The 27677-nt window shown below is 29.9% G+C and overlaps 3 protein-coding genes across 3 annotated transcripts in view; 1 reads left to right on the forward strand and 2 right to left on the reverse strand.

Moving 5' to 3' along the window:
* Positions 1 to 2194: 2194 nt before the first annotated feature.
* On the reverse strand, positions 2195 to 10221 carry LOC122522447 (mucin-5AC-like). Its single transcript, XM_043643579.1, has 9 exons — positions 9861 to 10221; positions 6620 to 6717; positions 6185 to 6536; positions 5633 to 5819; positions 5214 to 5539; positions 4572 to 4890; positions 3823 to 4439; positions 3020 to 3755; positions 2195 to 2621 (listed from the first exon to the last, which is right to left on the reverse strand). Exons 1-9 carry the CDS (start codon positions 9881 to 9883, stop codon positions 2220 to 2222), a joined length of 3060 nt encoding a protein of 1019 aa, XP_043499514.1. The 5' UTR covers positions 9884 to 10221; the 3' UTR covers positions 2195 to 2219.
* A 9762-nt stretch (positions 10222 to 19983) lies between these two features.
* LOC122522099 overlaps positions 19984 to 27677 on the forward strand; it is a 60645-nt gene continuing 52951 nt past the window's right edge. The window contains exon 1 of the mRNA XM_043642903.1: positions 19984 to 20063. The gene's annotated coding sequence lies outside the window, so the exon portion shown is untranslated. The remainder of the gene's footprint in view (positions 20064 to 27677) is intronic.
* On the reverse strand, positions 21775 to 27093 carry LOC122522502. The gene is made up of 6 exons (XM_043643690.1): positions 27033 to 27093; positions 26816 to 26920; positions 23026 to 23209; positions 22790 to 22944; positions 22427 to 22549; positions 21775 to 22348 (listed from the first exon to the last, which is right to left on the reverse strand). The coding sequence occupies exons 2-6, from the start codon at positions 26833 to 26835 to the stop codon at positions 22174 to 22176; spliced, it is 657 nt and encodes a 218-aa protein (XP_043499625.1). The 5' UTR covers positions 26836 to 26920; positions 27033 to 27093; the 3' UTR covers positions 21775 to 22173.

Genomic DNA, 27677 nt, shown 5'->3' on the forward strand with positions numbered 1-27677 from the left:
TAATTTAATTAACGAAATAAATATTGGTTTCTTTATATATTTGTCTTGTTTATTATAAAATAATTATAGTTCATAAATTATCGTCAAGCTGCATACGATATTAATATGAACTATACGAAAGTTTCGTAGACTTTTGCATTGATTTATTCTTTCCGTAGATACGTACATTGACGAAATACTTCGAAGATACGTTGTGAAATCATTGACGAATTACTCCGTAGATTCTCACATGGACGAACTTCTGTAGTAGTCACGTTTGAATTATATTAATTATTTTTTAATAATATTATATATTCTATATTTATGATTACAAAATAAAAAATAATTTCTTTAAAATTAAATGAATTAATAATAAAATTATTTCTTAATTGATTCTACTACCGTCGTTCCGATTAATTCTTTCATCCGCGACGATGAATAATTCGATTGTTTATTATTTAAATAATTAATTTAATTATCTATTTATATATACGCGCGCGCGTAAGTATAAAATATATGATTAACATAAATGTTAAACGAAAATTGAGTCGAGTTGTTGCAATCGATAATGATTAATTTCAATTGTAATCATTAATATTTAATCTAATTTAAATATAATCCAACACTAATTCGAATATTATGGTAATTTTAAATTTTGGAGAAAGTTCATTTTTAATCCATCATCTTCTATAAATTATATTTATGTATCCATATGTTACTTTCAAAAATATTACCTTAAAAAGGTAATATTTAAACATTTATTTTTATAATTTTTGTTTTTTTAAATTCTATACGAACACATACGAGTTCGATTATTATAACGCGAATATGAAAGCAAAATAATAGTTTACTTTCAAACTAAATAACGATTAAGTTTACATAGATTTAATAGCAATATTTACAGAGTATCTCTTGGAACATGGCTTACAGAAGTATCGTATTGCTGAAGAGGGGTGGAATGGGGTTGTTGGTTTGGAGTGATTGTGGATAGATGTAGGTTTTTATTTTGTTTTCATTAACTTATGCTCTCAGTTATTATTTATCACGCGAATTATAGCATGATCGTACGAGCATTGATTATTCGGATACAATACGTAAAAAATACGCGTCTTAATGGAATAGTAAAGAGCTCACGTTTGTCGTTTAAATTTTACGAATGTATACATGTGCGAGCGTGTGTGTGTGTGTATGTATGTATGTTCGTACATAATGATGTTTTTTTTTGAGTTTTTACGATGAAGTCATTTCTAAGGACAAAAAAGAAGCAAAAAAAAATGTTGATGATTGATTAAAGAAAAAAATATAAAGGAAATTCTAAATGTTTGTTTTTTATGCTGTAAAAAACTTTGTGCATGCTGCTTTGCTCTATTTCATGCTACTCGATCTAATTTAAAACTTTTATATTCGAATAGCATGATATTTTTAACCTTGTGTATGCGTATGTGGGCACGCTCGCGCATGTGTACATGATAGGGAATGGATAAATAGTTTTACGAATAGGTGCCCGTACACACACACACACACAGACGCGTGTGCGCGCGTACACAGTACACGCACGATCGAATGAAGATTCTTCTATTGAGCTGAACAAAAAGGTGCAGTGAATATTTAAGAAGAAAAGGTTACTGGATGTTCTATTCCTACCTTTTTACCTTTTCGAAACGAGCGCAAAGATGATTCGAGATATAGTATTAAACGAATCGCATGAATGCAAATTATCAAAACGAGGAATGATTTTCACCTTAATTTTACATAAAAGTACACATCAAAGGAATAAGCCAAATAAATAAATATTAAAATGGCTTCATCGTCGCACGTGGACAATGTCGATAGTATTATTTAATGACTTGCTATACGAAACTTATAGAGTTTTCGTAAATATTCGACAAAAAAATGTATGTAGCTACCATATTGGTGTTTCCGTCCAAGTAGCGATCGATCTAAATTATTATTAAATTTTGTAAAATATTAATATTTATCTCTTTTTCTTTTTCTGCCCCCTCCGCCCTCCCCGAATGCAAGCTCCATGATTATTACAGGGTATCTAATATCTAATAAATGAATAATAATAATAATAATAATAATAATAATAATAATAATAATAATAATAATAATAATAGTAATAATAATCGTTAAATGGAATCGATTATTTTGTCATTTTTTCGCTACTTGGATCGTCGTCGTCTCGTTAATAGTATCGTCACTGTTATAATCATCGTCATCGTCATTGTCTGGATTATTTACTCTCGAGGGACTATTTGACCAGGACGTCTTGGTGCTATCCTTCGTCTCGGTGCTAGCAAACCACCGAACCCTCTTGTTTCTTCGTGCTTTGTGCTGGCAGCTGTGCTGGATTCAGCTGAGGTTGCCAATTCGGTCGCTTGTTCATTATCAGATGACGATACACCAGTCTCTTCTTCGGAAGTTTCTTCTTGACTGGTTTGTGCAATAGCTGCTGGTGCTTCTGTTATTGTTGGTTTTCTACGTGGTAACAATGGCGAACGTCTCGAAGCAGCAATCGGTAATGAGGGTGCTTTCGTAGTTGCCTTTGGATGAATCTGAAGTCGATTTCTGTTTCTGAGCTTGTTTAATGGATTCACCGTTGTTGGTTTCGATGCTGGGGGACTCGTCTCGGCAGGCGCCTGTTTGAAAATAATTTTATTTGATTTTTTATTCTTTTTTTTAGAATGAAGGATTATAGCAAGTTTATTTATCTCTCCTCTAAGAAATGCTTCACTCTATTTCGTGACTGAGGATATTTAAGAAGGTTGAAAGATTAAAAGTATTCGAGAGTCTTCTCGTCGATGACATTTCAAAAGGCCATTCAGTGAAAGTGGACTCGAGAAAGAGAAGAGAGAAAGAGAGAACTATGTATCGGATTGATGACATCATCGGCTTACCTTTTTTTACTTAATCTTTATCTTTATCTGTATATCGTAATCTTCTAAGTATTAATAAAATACAGACAAGATATATATACATGTATGAAATTATTCAAAATATTTGAAAATAATATATTATAAATGAGATTGTCTATAACCTCATGAGTTTCTTCCTCGGTTCCTTCTCCAGCTGGTTCTTCTACTGATCCTTCGGCTACTTCCTCTGGTGCACTAGTTGTAGATGTACCCGGAGTAATAGCTAGGCCTGGTTTTTGTCTTAAATTTAATCTTCCAGCTGCTGGTCTGACTGCAGGTGATAATCTACCAGGACCTCCAATACTTCCAGGTGCTCCTGGTAATCTCGAACGTACACCAGATTTTAATATAGGCGATGAGGACAACGTACTGACGGTTGCACTTTCAGCTGTTGGACTTTGTCCAATTTCTTCTTGACTGTCTTCTTGACTGTTCGTAGTCGATGGAGCTGCCGTTGGTCTTCCACGTTTGCGATTGATGTTGAGTTTGTTGAAAGAAGGACGTGAAATTCCTGATGGTCCAGCTGAAGAAGCACTATTACCATTCCCGTTGCTGCTGCTGCTACTACTACCAGTGGCAGGAGCTGACGTCGTTGAGACACTTCGAGAACCAATTGTACCTCGGAATCTTCCTCGAGATGTACCACTAGGTTTCTCAGCTGCAACAGAACCTACCGATTCCTTCTGAACAGCATCTTCCTCAACTGGTTGTTGTTGAGATGTCTTTTGACCAGGTCTTGGTCTCTTAAATCCTCCCCCATTCGACGATCCCCCGAAACGACCTCGTGTTCTTTGTGTCGGCTCTACTGGCGATGATGCTTCTGTCGTACTCGTTGGATTACCATTATTTGACTTAAATCTAAACATCCAAAATAAACCACCAATGAATTTGATCTTAAATAGATTATCAAGATTATTTTACTGACCTATTTCTAGTTCCAACTCCACCACCTGATACTCCAGGTCGACGGAATTTGCCTCGGCCAATTGGGGTTGGTACAGTTGTGGTAGGAGCTTCTGTCGTTGTAGTTGTCGTAGTAGGTTCAGTAGTAGTCGTTGTACTTGGTGTTGTAGTAGTTGTCGTTGTCGTCGTTGTTGTAGTCGTTGTTGTACCGACCGATGTCGTACCAATTGTAGGATCAGTTGTAACTGCTGTTGTTCCAGATAAATCAGTCGTTGTGGGTATCGAATCTGTTGATTCATCATCTTCAGAAATAGTCGAAGTCGTGGAATCAATTGATTCATTAGTTTCATTTCCAGGCATGTCTATTAAATTGGTTTGTCCTTGTAAAAATGCATAAAGATCTAAAGCTACTTTGTCCATCGCCGAGGGATATTCGGTAGTCATAGCATTTTCCGTAGTAACCGTGCTTGTACTGATGTATGCCGGTGAAGATGACGATTCTGTTTCTTCTGATGTTTCCTTCTCTTCTGTCGATATTTTTTCTTTGGAAATTTCAAGAGACGGGACACTTTCTTCGTCTGCTTCTTCTTCTTCGCTGGACAATTTCGATGATTGATCTTTGTTCAATTCTAATTCAGCCTGAAAGTATTAATAAAAGTATTGATTTATTCCAATTGTTTCTTTATGGTAAATATTCACATATTAATTTACTATTCCTTCATTTTATTGATTTTTATTTTTATTGTTAGTATTTCGTATCATTAATTATACCTCAGGAATTGTAGTAACTGGACGTCTTCTGGACAAAGGTGTAACAGCTGGTGGACTTTCTGATATATCTTCAGTAACCATAGCTTCTTGAATCCTATGTCTTCCACGTCCTCTCGTAGTCACTGATTTCTCTTCTGTATCTTCATTAGGTGTTACACCGAGAAATCTTACCGGTCCTTTTGGTAAAACCTGAGGAAATTCTGGCCCTTCCTGATGTGTCCGAAAACTACTGGAATCGACAAGATCTAAACCAGGTCTTGGACGATTTCCACGTGATCTGGTTGCTTCCGTTGTGCCTGTGTTGTGATTCGATCGCGATCTATGAACATAAAATAATAACATGAACATAAATACATAAAATAAATACAGATATTAATACACAATAACAAATATTAATTACATATAATAAATATAAATATTTATATCATTAAATCACTTTAATGTAAGTCAACATAAATTATGACAAATTTTCAATCCATCAAACTTATTTATAAAAAAATTATTTTTTTCCGAGAATTTGTTAATCAATTTTGTTTTATTCTAATAGTCAAACTTGGTAGTTTGAGGTCTAAGAATTTTTGGGTTGATTTAAAAAATCTTGATCTATCCTGTACTTTAAATTAATGAAAAACGGTAATTTACCTGGGTGGAAATCTGGTATTGGCTGGAAGTCTTTCTTCGGAGACATCATCCGTATCAACGAGCTGTCTTCCTCGGTTTCCATTTCTATTGGGGATGACCTCGTTGCTAGCCGGTTCAACGGTGCTGCTGCCTCTATCAACTGCGTTGTATTTGTTCCTGTTACCACTTTGACCACCTCTCCTTGGGGATGACGTAGTTCTAGAATTCACGTCGTAATTGTTCGTCACTTCTGTACCGGATCTACCGGCTTTATTTTCATCTTCCTCGTCGTAATAATAATACACATACTCGTATTCGTAATCCTTGCCGTTAGGTCCTTTCTTCACCTAAATCAAAATAAATTCGAATTATTGACGTATGTAAAGTGTTCATTTTTGTTTATTTTTTTTTTTTTAAATTATTATGAATTAATTATTTACTTGAATACGGGAATTTGTACCAGCTGGTACCAGACTGACGTCACTCAAATCATCGAAATGTCGGTCGGAAAATGAAGCATAAGCATCTTTTCCATCCTGACGAATAATATTCACTGGGACGAAATCGAATGAACGAGCTTCTCGTGAAGTCGTCAATATTGGCATCATTGTTGTTGGGTATTCATTACTGAAATATTTTTTATTTTATTCTTTAATCCAATATTTCTTTATCCACGTTTTTAAAAATAGATTATAATTTAATATGAAACTTATATATATCATATATATACAGCACAATTATAATTATAATTAAATTATATTATTATGGACAAATTTGTATTATATTATATTATTTAGTGTTAGTACTAGATACTAATATTTATTAGTTAATTATTATGAATATAATTATACAAACATACATACATATATTATACTAATAATTTTTTGTTGAGTAAAATAATAAACTTTGCATAAATAAAATAAAAATTAATTTTTTAGTAACAAAATTAATTTGGATAATAAAATGAAATATTAAATTAATATTAGATTTACCTGACGTAAACACCTGGAATAACCGAATCTTTTTGAAGATTGACCATCGTACGATGTGAATCAACTTTCTTGACGCCATCTTCTTCCAAAACTCCAGTATCGCTAAAATTTTCCAGTTCGACGCGTGCTTGTCTCTTCGTCTCGAATTTATCCAATTGATCATCGTTTTTAGGTTCCAATAATTTAATCGTGTCTAAATCCAAACCTCTTTTATTCGAATATTCTAATTTCAAATTAGCTTTCTTCACATTTTTTGTATCTTTCGAAATCGTTTTCTTCTCATCGATAATACTTTCCTCCTCGATTATGGGCCTTACTAAGTCATCTGGTATTTTATGAGAAGTTATAAACTCTAAAATAAACAATTTTTTCCTTTGAATTTTCTTTTTTACATTTTTTATGTTTTAAAAAATTAATTATTTCTTTTTTTATTACCTCCAATGGGAATTATTGGTTTCGAATCTTCTTGTTTGCTTATGGATGTTTTCGAAGTAACATCCTTTGCTCGAACGTGTGCAATAATACAGCATATTCTATGAGAAAAAAAAGAAATATTATTATTATATTGTATTTTATTATATTAGAAAAATAAAAAAATGAAAAGAAAATGAGAGTGAGAGAGAGATAGAAAGAGAGAGAGAGGAAGAGAGGAAGAGATTGGATGCAAAACGGAATGCTCTTAGTTTTAATGTACATTGAGAATGACGGCATAGTGATCGACACGACAACATAGTGAAAGTTTAGTTCAACTTTTGCTACAGGCTGCATCAGAAAGGCCACGTTCTCTCTAAAGAGAGTTTCTTCTTTACAAATTTAACCGTGTCTTCTATTTTTATATTCTTTCTTCTTCTTCTTCTTCTTGTTTTCTTTTATTGTTTTTTCTTTTACTATTTTTTCTTTACTTTTTCTCTTGGTCTTATTCTTTGGTAGAAAAAAATTGATAGTTAAAGTTCATAATTTAGGTAGCAAGATCTTCGTGAATCGAAATTAATTATGGGAAGATTGGAGAGAGGATTCGTGTAATTGGAAAAGAAAGCGAAAGCTTTTAATAAATTCGTCCTCGTCCTCATTTTGATCTCAAGGTCTTTCGGATGAACGACTTCTGGGAATTTAATTTGGATCATTTCGGACGACCTACTTATATCTAACCATTCATATAATAAGTATTGTAATAAATACTATAATACACTAATTAATTATATTTGTATACAATACTAATAGTATTAAACTAATTAATATATTAATACTATTTTGTACCATAATAAACTATTAAAATAGAATAATAAATAAATAAAAAGAAAAATAAACATTTTTATTAATTTAATAATTACAAATAATTGGAGTAAATATAACGAAGATAAATCATACGGATAGATGTAAAAGATCGAGGATCAAATATCTTTTAGCGATCGATGTTGCATTTGCAAGGTCGATCAGTTACGATCGATTTCTCCGTTAACGATTTTAAGACGAAGGATAACAACTTGCTAAATTAGCCCTACGTGTCTTCCAACTTTTTTGGCAAGGTCTTTTAAACCAAAAAGAAAAAAAGAAGAAGAAGAAAAAGATAAGAAAGAAAAGAAAATAACAAATCTTGTTTAGAGGGCAATCTATTTTCTACGAGCGTACGAGAGTTAGTATGAAAAGTGACTTGTTAATAAAAGTACACCTTTTTTAAACATGTTCTTATTTTTTTTTAATGTACATGTACGTATAGATATTTATCTATGTATAAGAACAGGATGAAAAGAGTTTGCGACACTCGCTAAACCACTCGCTGTGTTGTCAGATTCGGTCGTTCCGTCTGGCCGATTCTTCCGGTTCGCAAAGAGATCGTATACCTATGCGTTTTAGAACGTATGTATTTATACATATCTATGTATATTTGTATGTGTATATTTATGTATGTATGAAGCAGGTGGAAATACTAGTTTTATTATTACAACATATGCTCTTTCTATCATATAGTTTGATATTAAAATGATTGATAATATGAAAGGATATTAATAATCACTTTTATAAATGAATAATTTACCATGAATTTCTTTTTTCACATTTATTAAATTGTTATTATTATTATTGAGGTATAATTTAAGATTGTTATTCCAAGATATTTTTCTACATATGTGTGTATGTTAATGTATATAAGAATATAATATATACATGTATTTTTTGTGAAATCGTATGAGAGAAAGCTGTTGCTTCCACTATAAAACATTTATACACATAACATATATATATATATATATATATATATATACGCACATATATACGTACATACATACATACATACATACATGAGAGTATACTCTTTGCACATGAATATTTCCAGTGACACGAAACCGTTAACTTACATAAGTTATAATATTACAACATTGAAGTGAGTCTTCGATAAGACTTAGGTAAGTAATTGTTTATATATTATATAAATTTTGAGTAGAATGTACACACATGTGTGTGTGTATATGTGTGTGTTTTTATTTTTAATAATACACATTTTTCTATTTTTATTTTAATATGTTTCGAGGAAAAATAAACACACGAGGAAAATAAACACACGTGTGTGTGTCTCTCTATCTTTCTCATTGTTGATAATATAAATTATTTTTTATAAAATTATTCATATAAATTAACAATAAGAAAAGATCATTTAGTTAATTTAATTAATTTATTTAAGTATCTAACTTTTTTCAGATATTTTAATTTCAATTTGTTTCAATTATTTTATTTTCCGAACTCCTACATATGATTATTTTAATCATTATGTTCAAAATTGATTCTATTCACGTACTCGAAGATATTTTTATACTGTAAAAAAATTTATTAATTTTTATATATATTGGATTCAAATTTAGTATTATAAATTGGGAACATAATCGAATCTGTTATTTTATTTTTAGTTGACTGATACATATGGTCGTTACGATCATACTCAAAATGAATTTTACTATCATACTTGATAATATTTTTTAATTATACAAAAAATTAGATAAATTTTTATGTATTAAAATTATAATTTAGTATTATAAATAATGCATATAATCAAATCTGTTATTTTATCTTTGATTGACTCTTACATATGGTCGTTTTAATGAACCTAAAAAATCAATTTAATTTCAGAAGATTTATCTTCCAAATTAAAAACGTTTTCAACATTTTATTACATTGTATTAAATTAAAAAACAAAATAATATATAAAATCATATACGTAGATCATAAACTAAAAAGAATTATTTATCTTTCTTTGTAAAAAGATCTATCGATCCAGACGCCATAATAATTTAGGACAGTATCGACGTTCTTCGATTCTCGATCCGATTCGATACGATTCGGTTCGATTCGATTCGATTAGACGTTAGATTTAATTTAATTCTCGAAACGTGAATATTTAATCACCCTTTCACTTAAGTTAAAACTTGTCCAAAATAAATAATCATACGTTTTTCGTACGTAAAAGTAATTATTTTTTCTTTTTTGTTTCGATAAACACACACATACACATACACATCAATGTATTCAGATAAAGATACACTTGAAATGAAAAATGAGATGGAATGATAATGAACAACAAAAAGATATTAAAATATAATTAAAAACGAAAAAGAATAAAAGAGAAAGAAAATAATGATATTTCGAAGACACCAACGTAAACGTCATCGTTGATCGTCGTACTCACAAAAGAACGTTTTTCAGCCACATGTCTGCACAGTACACTTTCTTCTTTCTCCCTTTACTTTCTTCTTCTTCTTGTTCTTCTTCTCCTTCCCTTTTTTTTACCACCACTAATCAATAAAACGATGATTTTATATTTCAATATTTTCTCGTTAAAAAATTTTCTCTTTTTCCAAATTCAATTCGAATCTTTGATCAACTATTTGTCAAACACTATTTTCTTTTCCTTCCAATGTGTCCCTTTAGATATTTTTCTTGTAAAACGTCGATCTTTGTCACCGTATAACACACGTGATGATCATCGCTCTGATCTCTTAAATCGAGATCATTCGCGAGATGATAGATTATACAATATTTCTCTTCTTTGTCCTTTTCCTTTCAGGTCGTCGTATTCGCGCAACTTACGACCTACGACTCGCGAAATCAAACGAATGATTTTCCCCCGTTAATGTCGGATCATACAAACACCTACACACACTCACACACGTACACATAGACAAACTTAAGAAAGAAAGGAGGAAGGTGAAGAGGTGAGGTGAACAGAGGAGGGGAAGTGGAGGGGTTAATAAAAAGTAAGAAAAAATAAATGAACAGAAAGGGGAAGGGAAATAGAATAATTATAATAATGATGTTATAGCAATAATAATGATATTAATAATTTAAAATAAAAAGAAAAGAAAGAAAGAAGGAGAAAGAAAGATACGTTCAGTCACGGAGTAAAAGTAAGAGGTAGTCGAAGAACGTGGTGGTGAGGGTATGAGAACGGCGGCAAAGGCAGACCTCTACTTATACGACACCCACCACGGCCACCTGGATACACCCCACCAATGCAATGAAAACTGGACACCACGTAGGAAAGACTCGACTTCGATGTACGAAAGAAAAGGAGAGATTCTTTATGCTTCTAAAACTCCCTACTACTTATCCCGAACGAAGCACCGTTCTTATACTAGCATTTAAAACGTTCATTTGATTTTTATTATATAAATGTTGTTTGTTGTTTAAGTAATATGTAGATGTACATTATACCAATAAAGTATTTCTACTCAAAGTTGTAAAAATTAATTTATTAGGATGTGCGTACTTTTTGTTCGTAGTATGTTCATTAGAGTGGTTCGATTAATTTACAATTATTGTTTAAATAATATGTATTAATTATATAAGTTTATTGTAAAGTAATAAAGTGATTTGTTAAATTGTAAAGATAAAATTAGTATAATAATACAGTATTTGCATTTACAGTTGTAAAAAGAAAATTTATTATCAAAGATGTGTATTTTTTTATATTGTACACTCATATTTGATTGGATAAATTTATGTTTATTGTTTAAATAAAAATTTATTAGTAACGTAAGGTCATGAATTATAAAGTAACAAAATTGATTTTTAATTGAGTGATATAATAAATTGTTAAATAAAATGAAATTGTAATTAATTTTAATGTAAGATTTTAGTTGGATAAATATATAAATTTTCTATTTGGGAGATGATTTAATGTAGATTTTAGCGTTATTAAGCGCTTTCACAATAAGCAACGACACGAGAATTAGCTAATGTAGATATATGAATAAAAGTTGATGGTACTTACGCTGATGGTGTTGTTGTAGTAATCGTTTTAAAGAGAAGAGTTTAAGTTAGTTTATGTGGAATGTCCGCAAAGCCTTGAAAAAAAAGAAATAAAGAAAGAAAAACAAAACAAACGTTAGTGAAACTCAAAGCTTCCGTTATCCATGCTAGCTAATACTGACACGAGTAAACTTTGCAAAATACAGGAAGAACATAATTCTTTTCCTTTTAATATTATGTACTTACAAGTTTGTCGCTTGTCTAAAGGTTATGATTTTTCATTGAATATTTTAACAAATATTTATAATTTCATTCAAATCATTCTAATTATTTTTTTTTCCTTTAATATAGATATTATTGTTCTGTTTCTTTTTAATTTCTAATCATGTTCATAGTCGAATGATTAGAATTTTTCGCATACATTAGTGATTACCTACTTTCTTCTCTTCTTTTATATAATATTAGATATTTAATATTATTTTCGAATACAGTTTATATCCTTTTTATATAACATTGCAAATTATTGAATTTTTAATAACGATTAATTATTATTTAGTAATTAAAAGGCATTATTTGAGTTGAATTAATCGTTCCAGTATATAGCTTTTTGTATCGATTCATCGTGATGTCTCGAGTATCACTGTAGGTGTCAAGGCCCAGTGAAACCGTGAGCTGTATAAACTAGCCGATAGTTGCGAACGCAACTACCGACAACTATAGTATGTATATATATATATATATATAGTAGAAGGCAGTTACCACGTTAAAGGTCTTTGCGTTTCGTTGCGCAAGAAAAATGTCGAGCTATTAGGACCCCAACTCAGGATAACCTAAAACAATCTCAAATGTTCATTTTAAACGATTATTCTTATCTATATTTATTCATATAATTAATAACGATACCTAATCATTTTCACTTTAAATATTTTTATTAATTTGATATATATATTTTGTTTGATATTTATTTTTTTATATTCAAAGTATTAAGAAAGAGAATTTAATTTTGTAAAATTATTTAAATATTTTTAGTCCATCATTTTATCATACAAATATAACATAAAAATGTTAATAAAATTATTCATAATAAAACGAGAAACAAAAGAATAACTTCAAAAAGAAAAGGAGTATAAAATATAATAATTATATAAAATGACGATGAATAATTATATTACAAAAGTAAAAAAAAATAATTAAAATTAAATAAAAGTATTTAGATGGTCGGATGACGATCTCAAATACTTCTCGTACGTAGACATAAGAAGCTGCAGAGATAGATACTAGATACATACGTCGTACTATACATTTATATACATGGTATATACAAACACATGGAAAAAGAGACTTTCTCTCTCGACAAGGAGAGCACTCAAGAATACTCGCAGAGTCAGATACAAGGCTGCTAAGGCGAAGGCGAAGGCGGTATCTCGAAGAAAAGACAAAACGAATGACGAGGAAACACAATGTCTTTTCCTGCCACGTCGTTGAACTACAATGCAATTCAGTGACATAATTTACGACTAGATAGACTCATAGAAAAAAAAAAAAGAAAAGAAACAACAATCGAGAGAAAATAATACCATCGTTTTTTTCTATTCAACAATGGCAAATTGACTTTTGTTTTTACTTGTTTCTTTTTTTTTCTTCTGATCCTAAATCCTAGATGTTAATTTATATATAGAATTTCTAATTTTATATATAGTTATATACTTAGAATCTTATTTCTAATCTTACGGATATAATGTATAAGTAGCGTATACCTTTAAAATCATTTTCACTTGCATCGATGTCTCTTGTTATAGTAGAATCTTTCTTATCCAAGCATTGAAGTCTCTCGAATCTCCGAGTCTCGAATTTCAGCATCCAACGTTTGATTCTGTTTCATTGCATTTCTTTTCCTGAATCATCGTTCATCGAAAGTGATACGTGATCTATGAAAGTCCCTTCAAAGAATTTGTTACTACACGTTGTGACTCATCGATAAAACGAATTTCTTGCTTAATTTTTGTCCTTCGTGTATGATACATCATCAATGCTATTTTATATTTGATCGAACATCAAAAATCTATAAAACTTCACGTTGTAACTTACAGTATTTTATAGTGGCTTCTAAAATAGTAAAATTTGTTTCATTAAATTACATTATAAATTCTTACATTATTACATATTTGTTAATTATTTAGTTTATTATTAATTTATTTTCCTATAAATTTTTCTATATACTCGTGTAATAAATTTAACCAGGTGTCTAGTATTTTATACGTAGGTCCCTTAAATAATATTGGAATTTATTAATAAAAAATAATAAGAACTTATTTTAATATTAAATATTAATAGTTTTTATATTAATTATTAACCAACTAATTGTAATTAATAACCATTTATTAATAACCAATTAATATAATACATTACATCTAATTCATTTGTGTATTTATGTATTGTTACTAATGGAGATAAATTTGGTAATAAGGTTTGATCGTACGATGATCGATAGGATAAAATCGTAGTCTTTCGATACCGTTCGTTCGAGATAACCTGCTATGGGTCACAATACATTACACTGAACGACGTCGATATTAATAAAACACGATTGCCATTCAGGACGAAACCTATTGCGTATCCGCTACTGCAACTCGGACCTTTTTCGTACGAATGAAATACTAAATGTGGTTGGTCATTAACTATAACTTAACTCCAAACTCCCGGTGCAAACACGGAACAATAAATTACATATGGTTTGGTGTCTTCTCCTTTTTAGCCATGACCTTCTCGGATAATAATTAAACAACAATAGTTAATATATAGAAATATTACATAATATTAATACTAATGAATGAGGATATGTAACGTAATACGTATGATTTAAAAAAATATAATAATTCATTGAAAAAGTGAAACTTGATCGACTTATGCCAAGTCATCAAAGATATTCTATTCTGTAAAAAAGAAAAACAAGAAAAAAATAATTTATTATTAATTTATTTATTAACGTATTAATAATGTTGTATATTAATCATATAATATATTTAAGGAATTATTTAATATACTCATCATTAAAAGTATTATACTATTATTTTCTAACAAAACGACGTATAATGAATTATTAACAATTGATTTTCTAAAAATCATTTAGGCGAAGTATCATCGATAATAAGAAAAATTAGGATTGGATGAAAAAGGTTTAACTTGTATATGAGAGAAGACGATGTTAGGAGAAAGTCGGAATCAGATTTGTCCTTTGAAAAGAATTGTGGCTGCGTTGGAAACATTTAAATTGCCATCGCGATCGGAATTCCGAGTGTTCCGAGTCCGAAATCCGTGTCATACACCACTTATATACTTGCTACCATCTCTAACATTTTTTTCTTACTCTTTTTCTTTCTTTCTTTTTCTTGTTCTTGTTCTTTTTCTCACTCGAATTTTACTTTCTGTCGCGTACGTGAAATCGTCTTTCCAGTGAAAAGTAAATCGATACTTTCCTTCGTGTTCTTTATTAGTACAATCGTGACAACACTTGAAGCAAATTTAGATCATTCAATGTGTTTAGCTTGTTTAGAATTTTCAACGTTTTCTTAGAAAGTAATGCACCTTTCCAAATAATATATAAATATGTGTATACTCAAGCATGGTTTCTGAAAACACAGAAGTACAATGGACAACATCTACATTCTAAATTATTATAAAAGGAAAAAGCATTGCAACCAAAGGAAGGGGAAAAAAATCTTTGCAATCTTTATTGATCTAAAAGCAGCTGTCGATAATATAAATAGAAATAATCTCTGTAAAACAATGAAAAGAGTGGTGATAAGAACAGTTCTAATTAATACAGTAAGAAACATCTTAATTGTACAAATATTTTATTATCTGTTAAATAAAAAAAAATAAAATAGAATAAAATTAAAGTAATTAAAATTAAATATTTTAAATTCTTCAATGCATACACATTTAATCCAACTATAAATTTCTAAGAGTTAATACTAATTTTGTATATTATTATACGAAAAAAAAGGTATAAATATGGTAAGAAAGTATGCAAGTCGAAATAAAAACGGAAGTCTTGTAACTGTTGGAATGAAATAAAGAATACAATTATAAGAAAAAAATAAAATATTTTTAATTCTTCAATGGACATAAATTAAACCTAAATATAATTAAATATTAATATTAATTTCTAATATAATTAAAAGATAACAAAATATTTTGCAATTATTCAATGGATATAAATAAAACTCATCAATAATTAAATATTAATATTAATTTCTTATATAATTAAAAAAATAAAAAAAATATAGAATTATTCGAACATAAGAGATTAGAAAGTATCGGCGGTTGACATTTGAAAGATGCACTAATGTAAGTAGTATCCGTCTTGGTTGCGTTACTACAAGGATAAAAGCCAAAGGAAGAAAGACGAAAGGTATAGCAAAGAACGCGTTTCAAACCTTTGAACGAACTCTTTCGATGTGATCTACGTGATACTTATATACATAAGTAAATACACTACATACATACATACGTGCCCATTTCCAAACGTCGCTTTTACGAACTTCGCTTTCTCTGAATTACGGGTGTGTTCTCTCGATGATTTGAGAATCGGTAACACGTACTTGCATGACTTTTTAAGTATGTATTAAGACTCCTCAAGTGTATACAATAGAAACAGACGATATAATCGATTTGACACACCTCGAAATATTTCTTTACAATGTTCCCACATTTTTGTTCACATTTTTTTCACTCAATTTCCATTTTATTCTTTTCTATCTTGTTGACACACTTCAATCAACTTTTTTACAAAGATTTTTTCTTTCGTATTTTTATTTTATTTTATTTCTTTTTATTTTCTTTCATAGAATATTTTGGTCAACGTTTTGGTCGAATTTGGATTTGTTTGTTTTGGAAATTTTGTTTTATTTTGTTGTTAGTTCTTTTTTCATTTTCTTGATTTTTAGAGAAAAAGGGATATGTAATGTATATATATATATATATATGTAGGAAAAAGAGGGGAGGAAAAGAGAATGCAGCCTATCGGAGTGAAATCTCCAAGTTGCAAAACGTCCTCTCGAAGCAAGGTCGAACGCCCGGAACTCGTTCAATGTTAAGGACATTCGCGAAGCAAGATATCTAAGATATTCTCCGAGATTTATTTAACATTTATGAGTAAAGATTATTAACAATTAATATTTCAATCGGAATTTATTTACCTCGATTATCAATGAAAACGTTCATCACTATGATCCATTACATCCGATTTAATTTTAAAGATAAAATAGATTTTAGTGCGAATTATTATTTTTTTAATTCAACAGTAAATAAAAAATAATAGATTTACATGACGTATTTTCTGCAGTTTAATATAATAGAAAAAAAATTAATTGAAAATCGATGAGAACCGTAGAAATAAAATTAATTTGAATTGCATCATAAAAAAAGCAGAAGAAGAAAAATATAACAGCAGGATTATTTATAAATGTCCTGTCTCATTTGTTGAATATAAAAAAAAGAAAATGAAATGACTACTTCATGCTATATTTAAAGAAAAGAGAAAGAAGAAAAAGTGTGATGTGTTTTGGCGCCACAATAAATTGTCGTTGTTGGCAGAGAAAAAAAGAGAAGGAGAGAGAGAGAGAGAGAGAGAATGAAACAGAGATGCAAATAAAGTTTTCGATTTCGTTGGATACGAAAAGGACGATGACGAAAGCATTCGAAGAGTATAAAGTCGGTTACAGGAATTTAGTGGAAAGTATTCCCCCCCTTCCCCCAATCCCATGAAATAAGTTTGCTTCTCGTTTGTTGCTCGTTCAACCGGTCGTCGTCTACAGGTTATTATTTTTTTTGTCGAAGATCCACCTCCTTCGAAAAGCTTTATCTTTTCTCTCAATGCGCAACATCTTCCAATATAAATGATAAAAGAAAAATCGGAACTCGATCGATTGTAACTTTTAAACCGCAGAAAGACATTCGACCTTTGTCATTTCGTTTGAATTCTCATCTCGTAAAGGACCTTTAACGTTCCTCTCTTTTTCTTTTTCTTCTTCTTCTTCATCGTAGTTGTCGTCGTCCTCCTCCTCGTCGTTGTTTTCCAAGAGAAAGGATTCTAACTGATTGTCAGTGAAAAATATTTAATCATAATACATCTCATTGAATGTCTCCTAAAGTATTTTAATTGTTTAATATTGTTATTATTTTTGTACGCTATTTAAACTTTTAATATTAATACCAAACAAAATAATATTTTCTTTTGAAATTTTATTTATGACGAAGGAAAATAAATAGAACGATCGTAGATTTTAAAAAAAAATTAATTCACTATAAATGTTATGGAAAATAAATGAAATACAATCTAATTGTCTACACGTGTGACAAAAAAGTAATCTTGCAAAGGTTAATATTATTTAATTACGGTACACGTACGTCCAAAATGAAAAGATGAAAATGAGGGGAAGCCTCAAAACGCATTTTTGGCAGAATTCGAAGGAAGAAACAAGTACGGTGGTTATTCCGGTTCTTACGGAAAACCGGATATCAACTTGACCTACTTTGTAACTTCGACGTTACTGAAGCGATCTACTTTTTGTTACGGTCAATCGTACTGACCGTATGGAGAGTGACCTTAGCATTGACGAATGTCTCAGACACACCCCTTCTCTTTTACTTATACATATATGCACGTATGTAAATAGGTATTACCTATCTGATTATCTACATATCTTTATCTTTTCTATCTGTCATCAAAATTGGATTTTATTATTCACAATCATTTATAATTTTCTAATTGTATAGTAAGAGAGTGTGAGAAAGAGAGAGAGGGAGAGAGACAGACAGAGAGAGAAAGAGAAAAAGATTCTTTTTTATTTTTTATGTATTTCAAAATAAACAAATCTATTCGTGTGATAAAAAAAATTATAAAATATAAAAACTGTTATAAGTAAAAATTATTATAAATAAATATACTGTAAATAAGAATGCTAATAAAAAAATTGTTATAGAAGAATCATAGAAAAATTTTATTGGAAGAAAATAAGAATAATATAAAAAATAAATATAAAAAAAAGAATAAATAAAAAAAAAGATTAATTATTTATATACGTAAATGAGTGGGTTGACAAATTTTGAGTCTAACGTATTATAGAAACAATTTTCGTTGCCTCTGTCAAACTTACTTTTATTTTAAAACTTTTCAACCCATTCTCGTATTTATAAACATTATAGAAATTAAACCCCGTTGATTATATATTATAATTGAATATTAAGACAATTAAAAAAGAACATTTTCGAATAAGAGTTAGTTTATGTTATTTGACTTATATGACTCTCTTATTACAAGCCATACTAATTTTCCTAAGTCTTACAACTCAATGTAACACACAATTGTCTACGAAAAGACTCGGTAAGAGAAAGAGAGTAATTTCGCAAACGTAAAGCAGTTGCAAAAGTAGGAAGCGATTATGAAAATGTCGAGCGGGTGCAGAAATGATTTTGCTGGTTGTTATTACACGAACTGTAACAGGGATTATTTTTAACTCTTACAGCAGGACTTTTAACGTTGAGAGTAAATTTAACATATGTATGCGTGTATATATGAGCGCATCTTTTCTAATCCTAAGAAAGTTGCAATTTCTCTCTTGGTGTTTGCAATAGAGAAATATAAACGAATGAAAGAGAAAAAGAGGGAGAAAGAGAGAGAAATATTTTGTATTTTTTATGTATTTCAAACTGAACAAACATATTTGTGTAATTAAATGAAATATTATAGAAAAATATTTAGAAAAAAGAAATGAATAAATAATAAATAAAGAAAAGAAAGGGTGTGTGTGCATGAAAGGAAGAGGAAGAGGAAGAAGAAGAAGAAGAAGAAGAGGAAGAAGAAGAAGAAGGAAAGGAAAGGACTTTCTTTCGAGCATTGCTCTTTATCCACTTTCCCTGATATCGCATCCATCCGCGTGCTGATTTCGCGTAGGTATAGGATCTCGCAAGGACGAACTTTTATTACCAACGATCGATTTTTCTTTAATAAGCAAGCTTTCTCGAAGAGAGATTTTTCTATATATGAATAATACCCTTTCTTTCATCGAATTACAAAACTCTATGGCAATTAAATTGAAATTGAACTTTGCTGTATATCTAATATTAATATTTTATTTAGCATTATATAAGTAATTTATTAACAATAATTAAATATGAAATATTTGTTGATATTAATTATGAATTATTATTATTATTATTATTATTATTATTATTATATCACAAATAAATAATATATAAGTAATTAAATATTGAATAATCTAATTTACTATCGACATAATCAACGTAGTATAATCTTGTTATATAATTTAATAATGAAGTTACTATATATATAATGCAATATTAACAAATTATAGTGTAATTGTAAATCAAATCCTTACTGGTTGTTGTGAAGAAAAATAGACGTTATTATTAATGTTATTATAATTATAACAAACATTAATTATATCAAAAGTATAGATATCGCGGAAATAAGAAAAAAAATATATAATAAGATAATAAAATTGAAAACCCATTTATTATCGATGTGTTATTTTCAGGTGATCGTCGATACAGAGAAGGAAATTGTAGAAATCTTGAAGATTCCATTGCCACGTAGTCCCAACGACATTAACGAAAGGTCAGTGAGCAGCTTTTCTTAACGTTTATTCGAGAGAGAATCATGCTTGGTTACGTAAGTTCATCGTGCAAATTACCTTTCTCATCATTTCTCTCTCTCTCTTTTTCTCTCTTTTTCTCTTTCTCTTTGCCTTACTCTTTCTGTTCGTCTTCCTTTTTTTGTTGATCCAATCATCAAATTCTCGGTCGAGTTATATATGTGATAATCTTGACGATTAGTATTATTTCTATGCTTTCCGCGTTGCTTTCTTTGTCGTTTCTAACGGACCTTGTTTTCAACTAGAAAATATTTCTCTTTGGAATGTTGACCGGATCAAGGATGACCGGTGAATAGGTTAACAGGATTCGTTTGTTATTTCTTATTAGAATTTTAACGTAGGTAATATGCGTTTCTATACGTTAAATATCGTTAATCTAATTTTTTTGACTCCTACGATTACTATGTTTGCTATAATATTCTTAGTTTTTTTGTATTACATACTAATGTTAATTTCAAACATTAAAATATTAAAAACTTTTATTTAATTTTTCTCTATTCAATATTAATATTTAATTATATTAATTATTATCAAATAACAATATTAAAACTTTGCCAAAATAATTTCACACTTACCATTAATCTTATCATTATTATTCACTCATAATTAAAATATATATAAAAAAAGAAATTATATAATCTTTAATAGAAACAAATCCTCCTTTCTTATTTTCTATATATTTTTTATTGGAAAAATTTAATACATGAAATCTTGAATTTGAAAAACACATAATCGTACATATGATACGTCGTAGGATTGGTAAACGTGTGTTATTTCTTTCATTCGCTTTCGTTAGTTCGCGAAATATTCCGTCGTGAAGACACCTCAAGGACGTCGAGATGCGACCTCCTCTCACTTTCGAGTAACATTCGTCTTTTCTCTCTCTTTCTCGAATACATTCCCCTTTCCTCTCCTTCTTTCCTTTACTCCTCTCAACCCCGTTCCTTCAGGTTCTTCTCTCTTCTTTCGGTATTTTGGGCAAAGCATTCCCTGAACGAACGAACTCTCGTTGAATTCTTAGCTCGTTCATCGTCCTCTATCGTAATGATTTTACAGTCGTATATGCAATCAAGGCCATATTGTTTCACTTTTACGAATTTCATGATACTAGAAGGAGGAGGAGGAAAATTTAATTTTAAAAAATACAAATAAAAATCAGCTTTCTAAATCTGACGAAAATCCAAAGTTATGTTTTTCATTTCATTCATTTATTAGCATTATCGGATTGAAAATTTTCTCCGAGTATTTTATAATTTATGAGACATTATTTATTAACAATATATGTATGCGCGCATTGATTATTTTGAAATCATTTTATTTCACGTGTCTCCATATTTAATTTACATTTATACAGCAACCACTAGACGTCATCGTTAAAAACAAATGGTTGCTCTTAACTATTAATTATTTATTTATTTATTTATTTATTTATTTATTTATTTATACATATATGTATATTTATTTATAGGCCTATAAAGATCGTCGTATGATCGAATACGTGGGATCTATTTAAAAAAAAAAAAAACATACGAGTTTTTTATATGACTTTAAAATTACCTAATAGGAGTGATCAAAGAAATAATGAAATCTCGTCGACGATTTCATCAATAAAATTCTATCAACGAGCTTTCCTTTTTTGCATTATATAAAAAAAAATGAAATTAAAAGCTTGATAAGAGTGTATCGACGTTAAAAATGAAATCTAAAAAAGCTCGATTACAAAAATAATACTTGTTTTTCGTTTGAGTAGATTATTTTTTCGTCGGAAAGAAAATATACCACAATATTTGGATTTTTATTTAAAATACTTTTATATGTCTATTTCTATTGTAGGCAAAAGCAAAAGGCATGGTCAAGGATAGAGATGGACAAGGACGAAGATTAAAATCGTGTTTCTTGTAAGAGAAGTTTTTCTTCCTTTTTCTTTTTTGTTTTTTCTTTTTTCGATGAACTTGGAACTTTTTGCTTTTGCTTAAAAAATATTGGTCAGAGAAAGATGACCATTTCTCTATTTCTCTCTCTCTCTCTCTCTTTTCCTTTTTTATTTTAATCTTAAAAAAAACCTTTAGATATCTATCCCCTGCGATAAGGTTTAGGTTTCACTTGGACTTCTTCTTGTTGCGTTTCCTCGACTTCTTCTTGCACGGGTTTACCTCTCGATGAACCGAATCTACCACGGCTAGTCGCAGTTGTCCTTGATTCTCCTCCTGAATTTCCATTAGCTTTGTTACGGCTGCTCGATGACGTTCTTTGAGAAAAATAAAAAAAATAACAATGTAATTTCGTTTACAGAATTATTCAAATATTTTATTTAAATTCAAAGTACCTCGACTTGGGAGTCGTTGATTCCGTTTGAGCCGCCTGTGTCCCTGAGGATTCTTTAGAATGACTAATTGGACCAGTCTGAGCACGTCTTCTTTTTAACGCTGCTATTAATTCTTCGTTTGATCTTAACAAAAACAAATTTGTAAAAAAATGTTATTTATATTTCTTTTTCTTTTCAGCCATTCAATTACAATAAATATTTTTTTTTTGTACATACATTTTACTGAAAGATATTTTTAAGATAATATAATTTTTAGTGAAACCTAAGTAAAATAAATTTTTCTAGGAATACGAAAATATCAAATGGAAAAATTATGATAAAAAAATAAAAGGATAAACTCTAATAAAAAATGTAAAAAAATACCTGAAAGGTCTGACACCGCCTCGAACCTTTTTTAAAGATTCAGTAGTGGTCGTGAGGACTTCTTCTTGTTCGTGAATATCTTCGAGTGGTTCCTCAGCTTCTTCTTCTTCTTCTAATGGCTGTTGTTCGACTGGTTTAGGGGTCGTAGATTGAGTCTATGAAATGTTTACATCTTTGTAATACGGCTAGGAAAGTTAAGAAACCAAAAAAAGGGAAAACATCGGAAATAAACATACCGGTGTTGCTTTTCTTCCTCCGACATTGACTCGTCCTCTCGAGGATAACAGTCCTCCCAATCTAGGAGCCGGTGCTGCTGGTTTAGTTGGAGCTGGGGTTACAACAGCTGCTGCAGATTCTTCTTCGTAATCGTATTCCTCTTCAGTCGATCTACAGGTTGCTATTAGGCACAAAGCTAATAATCTGAAATTTAAAAAGAAAACAATAATTACTATTATTTATTGATTTTTAATCATTTTTAATAATATTGTTAGAAGAGATAATTTTGTATCATATAGGATAGGATGCACAATTAATATTAAATTCTAAAATAATCAATAGATATTCATTAAATATTCAATAGATAAAATAATAACACGTTAAGACTATTAATTTTATTTAAAACGATATTATATAGATAAATGGGTTAAAACATTATCTTTTATACGTTTAACATTATTAAATATTTTTGTAAGGAATAATTTAAAATCGTAATAGAATGTGATACATAATTAATATTAATTATTTACAAATTTTAAATAACAATTAAACATCAAATAGATTCTTTTATAACACGTTAAAAGTATTAGTTTTATTTAAACAGAAATCTAAACAGAAATTTTAACAATAGTGAATTTTACCTAAATGTTTCACTCAACAATTAAAATAATACATACTCCATAAAATAGACATTTAAACAGGTATCAATGGAACTTAACACAATCGAAGTAATAATATTTCCCTATGATTAAAAATAACTTCAAGTTGAAGTATTAATATAATCAGAAAGAGAGAAAGAGAAAGAATCTTAGAAAGATCATGGAACTTAAACCAAATAAAATATTTTCCCGTCAAGGTTACGATGTTCTTACGTTACCGTAGGCATTCTTACGTTCCTTAGATTCTACTTTCACTCCTTACGTTCTTGAACACTATTCGATTCCTTACCAAAGTTCCTTCTCGAGATACGCTTTTACCACTGTCGAGAATATACCATCTAGATGCTAAGAAAAGATTACAGATTACATTTCTTTTCTTTCTCTGTCTTTCGAACACGAAGAAAATGATTTATCTTCGTAGTACTAGGATACAGCCGCAACAGACCGGATCCAATACGATAAAAGAAACTTGGTGATAATCGGTTGGCTCTGTTGCGAGAAGGGTGAATGGCTGCCGTTGCTGTTATTCCTACTGTTGCTGCTGCTGATTTAAACGTGCTGCACGATTTGTGCAACGATAATCGAGATACGACAACAGACTATGTTTTTTCAGTTTGTCTTGAAATTCTCATGGAATTTTCTTGGACTGCTTGAATTTGATGAAAATTTCATTGAATTTTTGATTAGAATACTTAATGCAGCACATTCGATATGCTTAATTAGGTATATATATATATATACTATATGTAGAAACTTATTACGTATATATGTAGAACTTTCGCGAAAACATTCGTCGAAAGCATATACGTACACATACACCATAGTAGACTTTGACCTGTGACATTAACGTTCGAAACTCACTTTCTCTGACTCTCTGGGTCCCTGTACAACTGCGGTCCCTGTTTCACCAAGGGGATTGGCTCTGTCTTTCTGTCGTTACGAAGTCAAACGTTTGTGCGTGAAACAACTCACAAATGTCAAGAAATCCCGCCAACAGCAACAGCAGCAATAACAGAAACAACATTACAGTAATAATTACAACAGCAGCTCAAATGTCCTTTTAATTGTCTCTCGTAAATCTTGAACTCTTTTAAAAGAAGACAGAATATTTTTTAATAATTTAATTCGATCGCGTCAGAGTTTCGAATTTTTTTTCAAATGAATTTGAAAAAGAGAAAATCTTGCGTAAATTATAATAACTTTCTTCTATTTCTAGACTTGGATCATCGGTAATTAATAAATTGAAAGAATTTACGTAATCATTTGACAAGGACGATCATAAATCTTCATGATTTGTTTTATAAATAAAGATATTGTACAATATATGGATGTATGTATATGAAGAAGTGAAAGAAAAGAAAATGAATAATAAGCGAGGCCATCTTTACAACGACAGCTAGTTAACGACCAGTAGTTGCTAAGAGCATAAGACAAGCATCTTCTTTTTTCTCTTCTTGGAAGAAGAATTCGAAGAAGAAAAAAGAAATGGAGAAAAAATGGACACCTCTGCAAATAACACACAACGACAATTCCCGATTCGTTTTTTATTCACGTTTGCCCTTTAGCGATTTATTGACGCAACACTTTTGGTTTGTCTTTTGCTGTAGATGTAATTGCAATTATGTCACCCTATCGAAAAACAATTAATAATATAAATAAGAAGTAAATAAAAATTAAATATAGAAAAAAAAAATAGACGAGGAAAAATTAATTTTATGAAGATAATTATAAAGATAATGAATATAGAAGAATTTCCAGATGATTTCTTCATATTTTTATTTAATATTTAGAAACAAATACAATTTGTTTCTAAAAAAATTTCTTTTTCCTTTCTTTTTTATTTTATTTGATTAGAAATTAATTTAAAATTGATAGAATAGATGGATTTGCTTATAAAAACATTTTTTCTTTCTCCTTTATTTTAATTGGTAAGAAAATAATTAAAAATTAATATATATATAAATAGCATTTGTTTTTAAAAACATTTCTTTTTCTTTCTCTCCTAACTTGCTTGATTAAAAATTGATTTTAAATCTATAAAAAAAGTTAATTTGTTTTTAAAATATTTGTTGCCTTTCTTTTTCTTTCATAATTTGATTGAATTAAATATTAATTAAACAATTTATATAAAAAGTGAACGACATTCAATGTTATGCTTTTTCTCTTTTCTTTTTTTGTCTGACATCAATTGAAGCATAGCTAAAAGAATATTTTCTCGTAGGAATGATCGTAGGAGGAAGTCAATAGAGATGAATGGAAAAAAAAAATCTTTCGCACATATATTGTTACAATATCCTCCTCCCTTTCTCCCTATTGAACTATAGTATAGCCAATGGTATGCATGACATGTAGTTGGAATAATGTCAAGGAGAAACAACGGTAAACGAGGTGACATTTCCATAAACTTTTCTTTGATATAAATCTTTCTCTTTCTCTCTGTCGAGAAATCGAAAGTTTTTTTCTTTTTTCTTCAAAAAAAAGAAATTATTTACATCGTTCGAGTATTTTCGAAGGGTAGCGTGCCACGATTCTAACATCAAATTTATTTTCTAATTGAATACGTAATTTATTTCTTTTTTCTTTTTTCTTTTTTTATTACTACAATCCCGATTGAAAGTGATAGAAAGAGAAAGAGCATGTATAAAAATGTGTTATGTACATATAACGCATTTACGCAAGCTAGGATAGAGTACACGCGTGCATGTGTGCGTTTAATTCCGCGGGCCTTTTACCTTAGACATACGATTTTCTCGCATAACAGCTAGTCGAATCTAGTAATTACCATAACCATGGAAAGTATAAGGAAACCGAGCATTCTAATATGTGAATGTTATGAGTATTACATGCGCAGTAACACTAACACACACGCACACATCATGACTAGACGTATTTAAATGGCCTTGATTGACAAAAAAATAGAGTGAACCAATCCCAATCTAAATTTTAATTTGATCAACAGGTTAGATAACATAACTTTGATCTATTTTAAGAAAGAATTAGTTGATTAAACAAATCGTTATGGGAGATTAGAAAAATAAAAATTAAGTAAATAAAGGATAGTAGGTAAAGATGATAAGTAAACAGATTAGAAGGAGGGATGGTGGAAGGGGAAGGAAGATGACAAATAGGAAGGGGTAAATATCGTACTCACGTGAACAGTGTAAGTTTCATGGTGGCGGAAGATTCTTTCGTTCCTGGTTTGTGGTAAGCCGATCGGACTTCTTTAAAAAATATGTTTACAAAAAAATGTAGTAATCTAAAAACAAAAAAGACGTCGTGTTTCTATCGACGTGTAATATATTTTTGTTTCTGTTTTTATTTAACAACGTCGATAGTCTCCAACGTAAAAGGGGAAAAACTTTGAAAACCTTTTTGCACTATAAACGCGATAACGGTAACAGCAACAGCGCAACAACAACAACAGCCAACGATAACAGGAACAACAACGAAACTAAATAACAATAGCAATGAAAATATATTTATATATAATATCCGTTTATATAAATATTGATATTATATATATATATATATATATATATATGCTTGTTTATATATACATATATATAGAGATATATATATATATATATATATGTTTATATATGTGTGTAGATTTATATATACATACAGATATATGTATTGAAACGAGGTATAAGAGAAAACGAAAGCAAGCACACCACTGCAATCGCGGAGGCTGTGTGCTTTGGAGTGCCGAGTCGAGTTTCCCCTTCTCTCTATATATATGGCACTCTCACTCTGCCAAAGAGAACCACTCGTGCCGAATCCCATCCACGTATCTCGTACGTGTGACTTGCTCGTATCCTTCCCACGCAAGAGGCAAGCAAGTTTGTTACTTGCTGCTAACTTTGTTACATCCTTCTGGCAAAACCCCCCTTTCAATCCCTCTCCGCAACCCCTCTCTCCTTTCTGCCCACCTTAAAATCCTCATGTCCATTACTATAAACCACACACTTTGGAAATCCAACGTCATCCCGTACAAATGTCTGTGTTTATAC

This window comes from Polistes fuscatus, unplaced genomic scaffold, assembly GCF_010416935.1.
Source record: "Polistes fuscatus isolate 324 unplaced genomic scaffold, CU_Pfus_HIC Scaffold5, whole genome shotgun sequence".
NCBI lineage: Eukaryota > Metazoa > Arthropoda > Insecta > Hymenoptera > Vespidae > Polistes > Polistes fuscatus.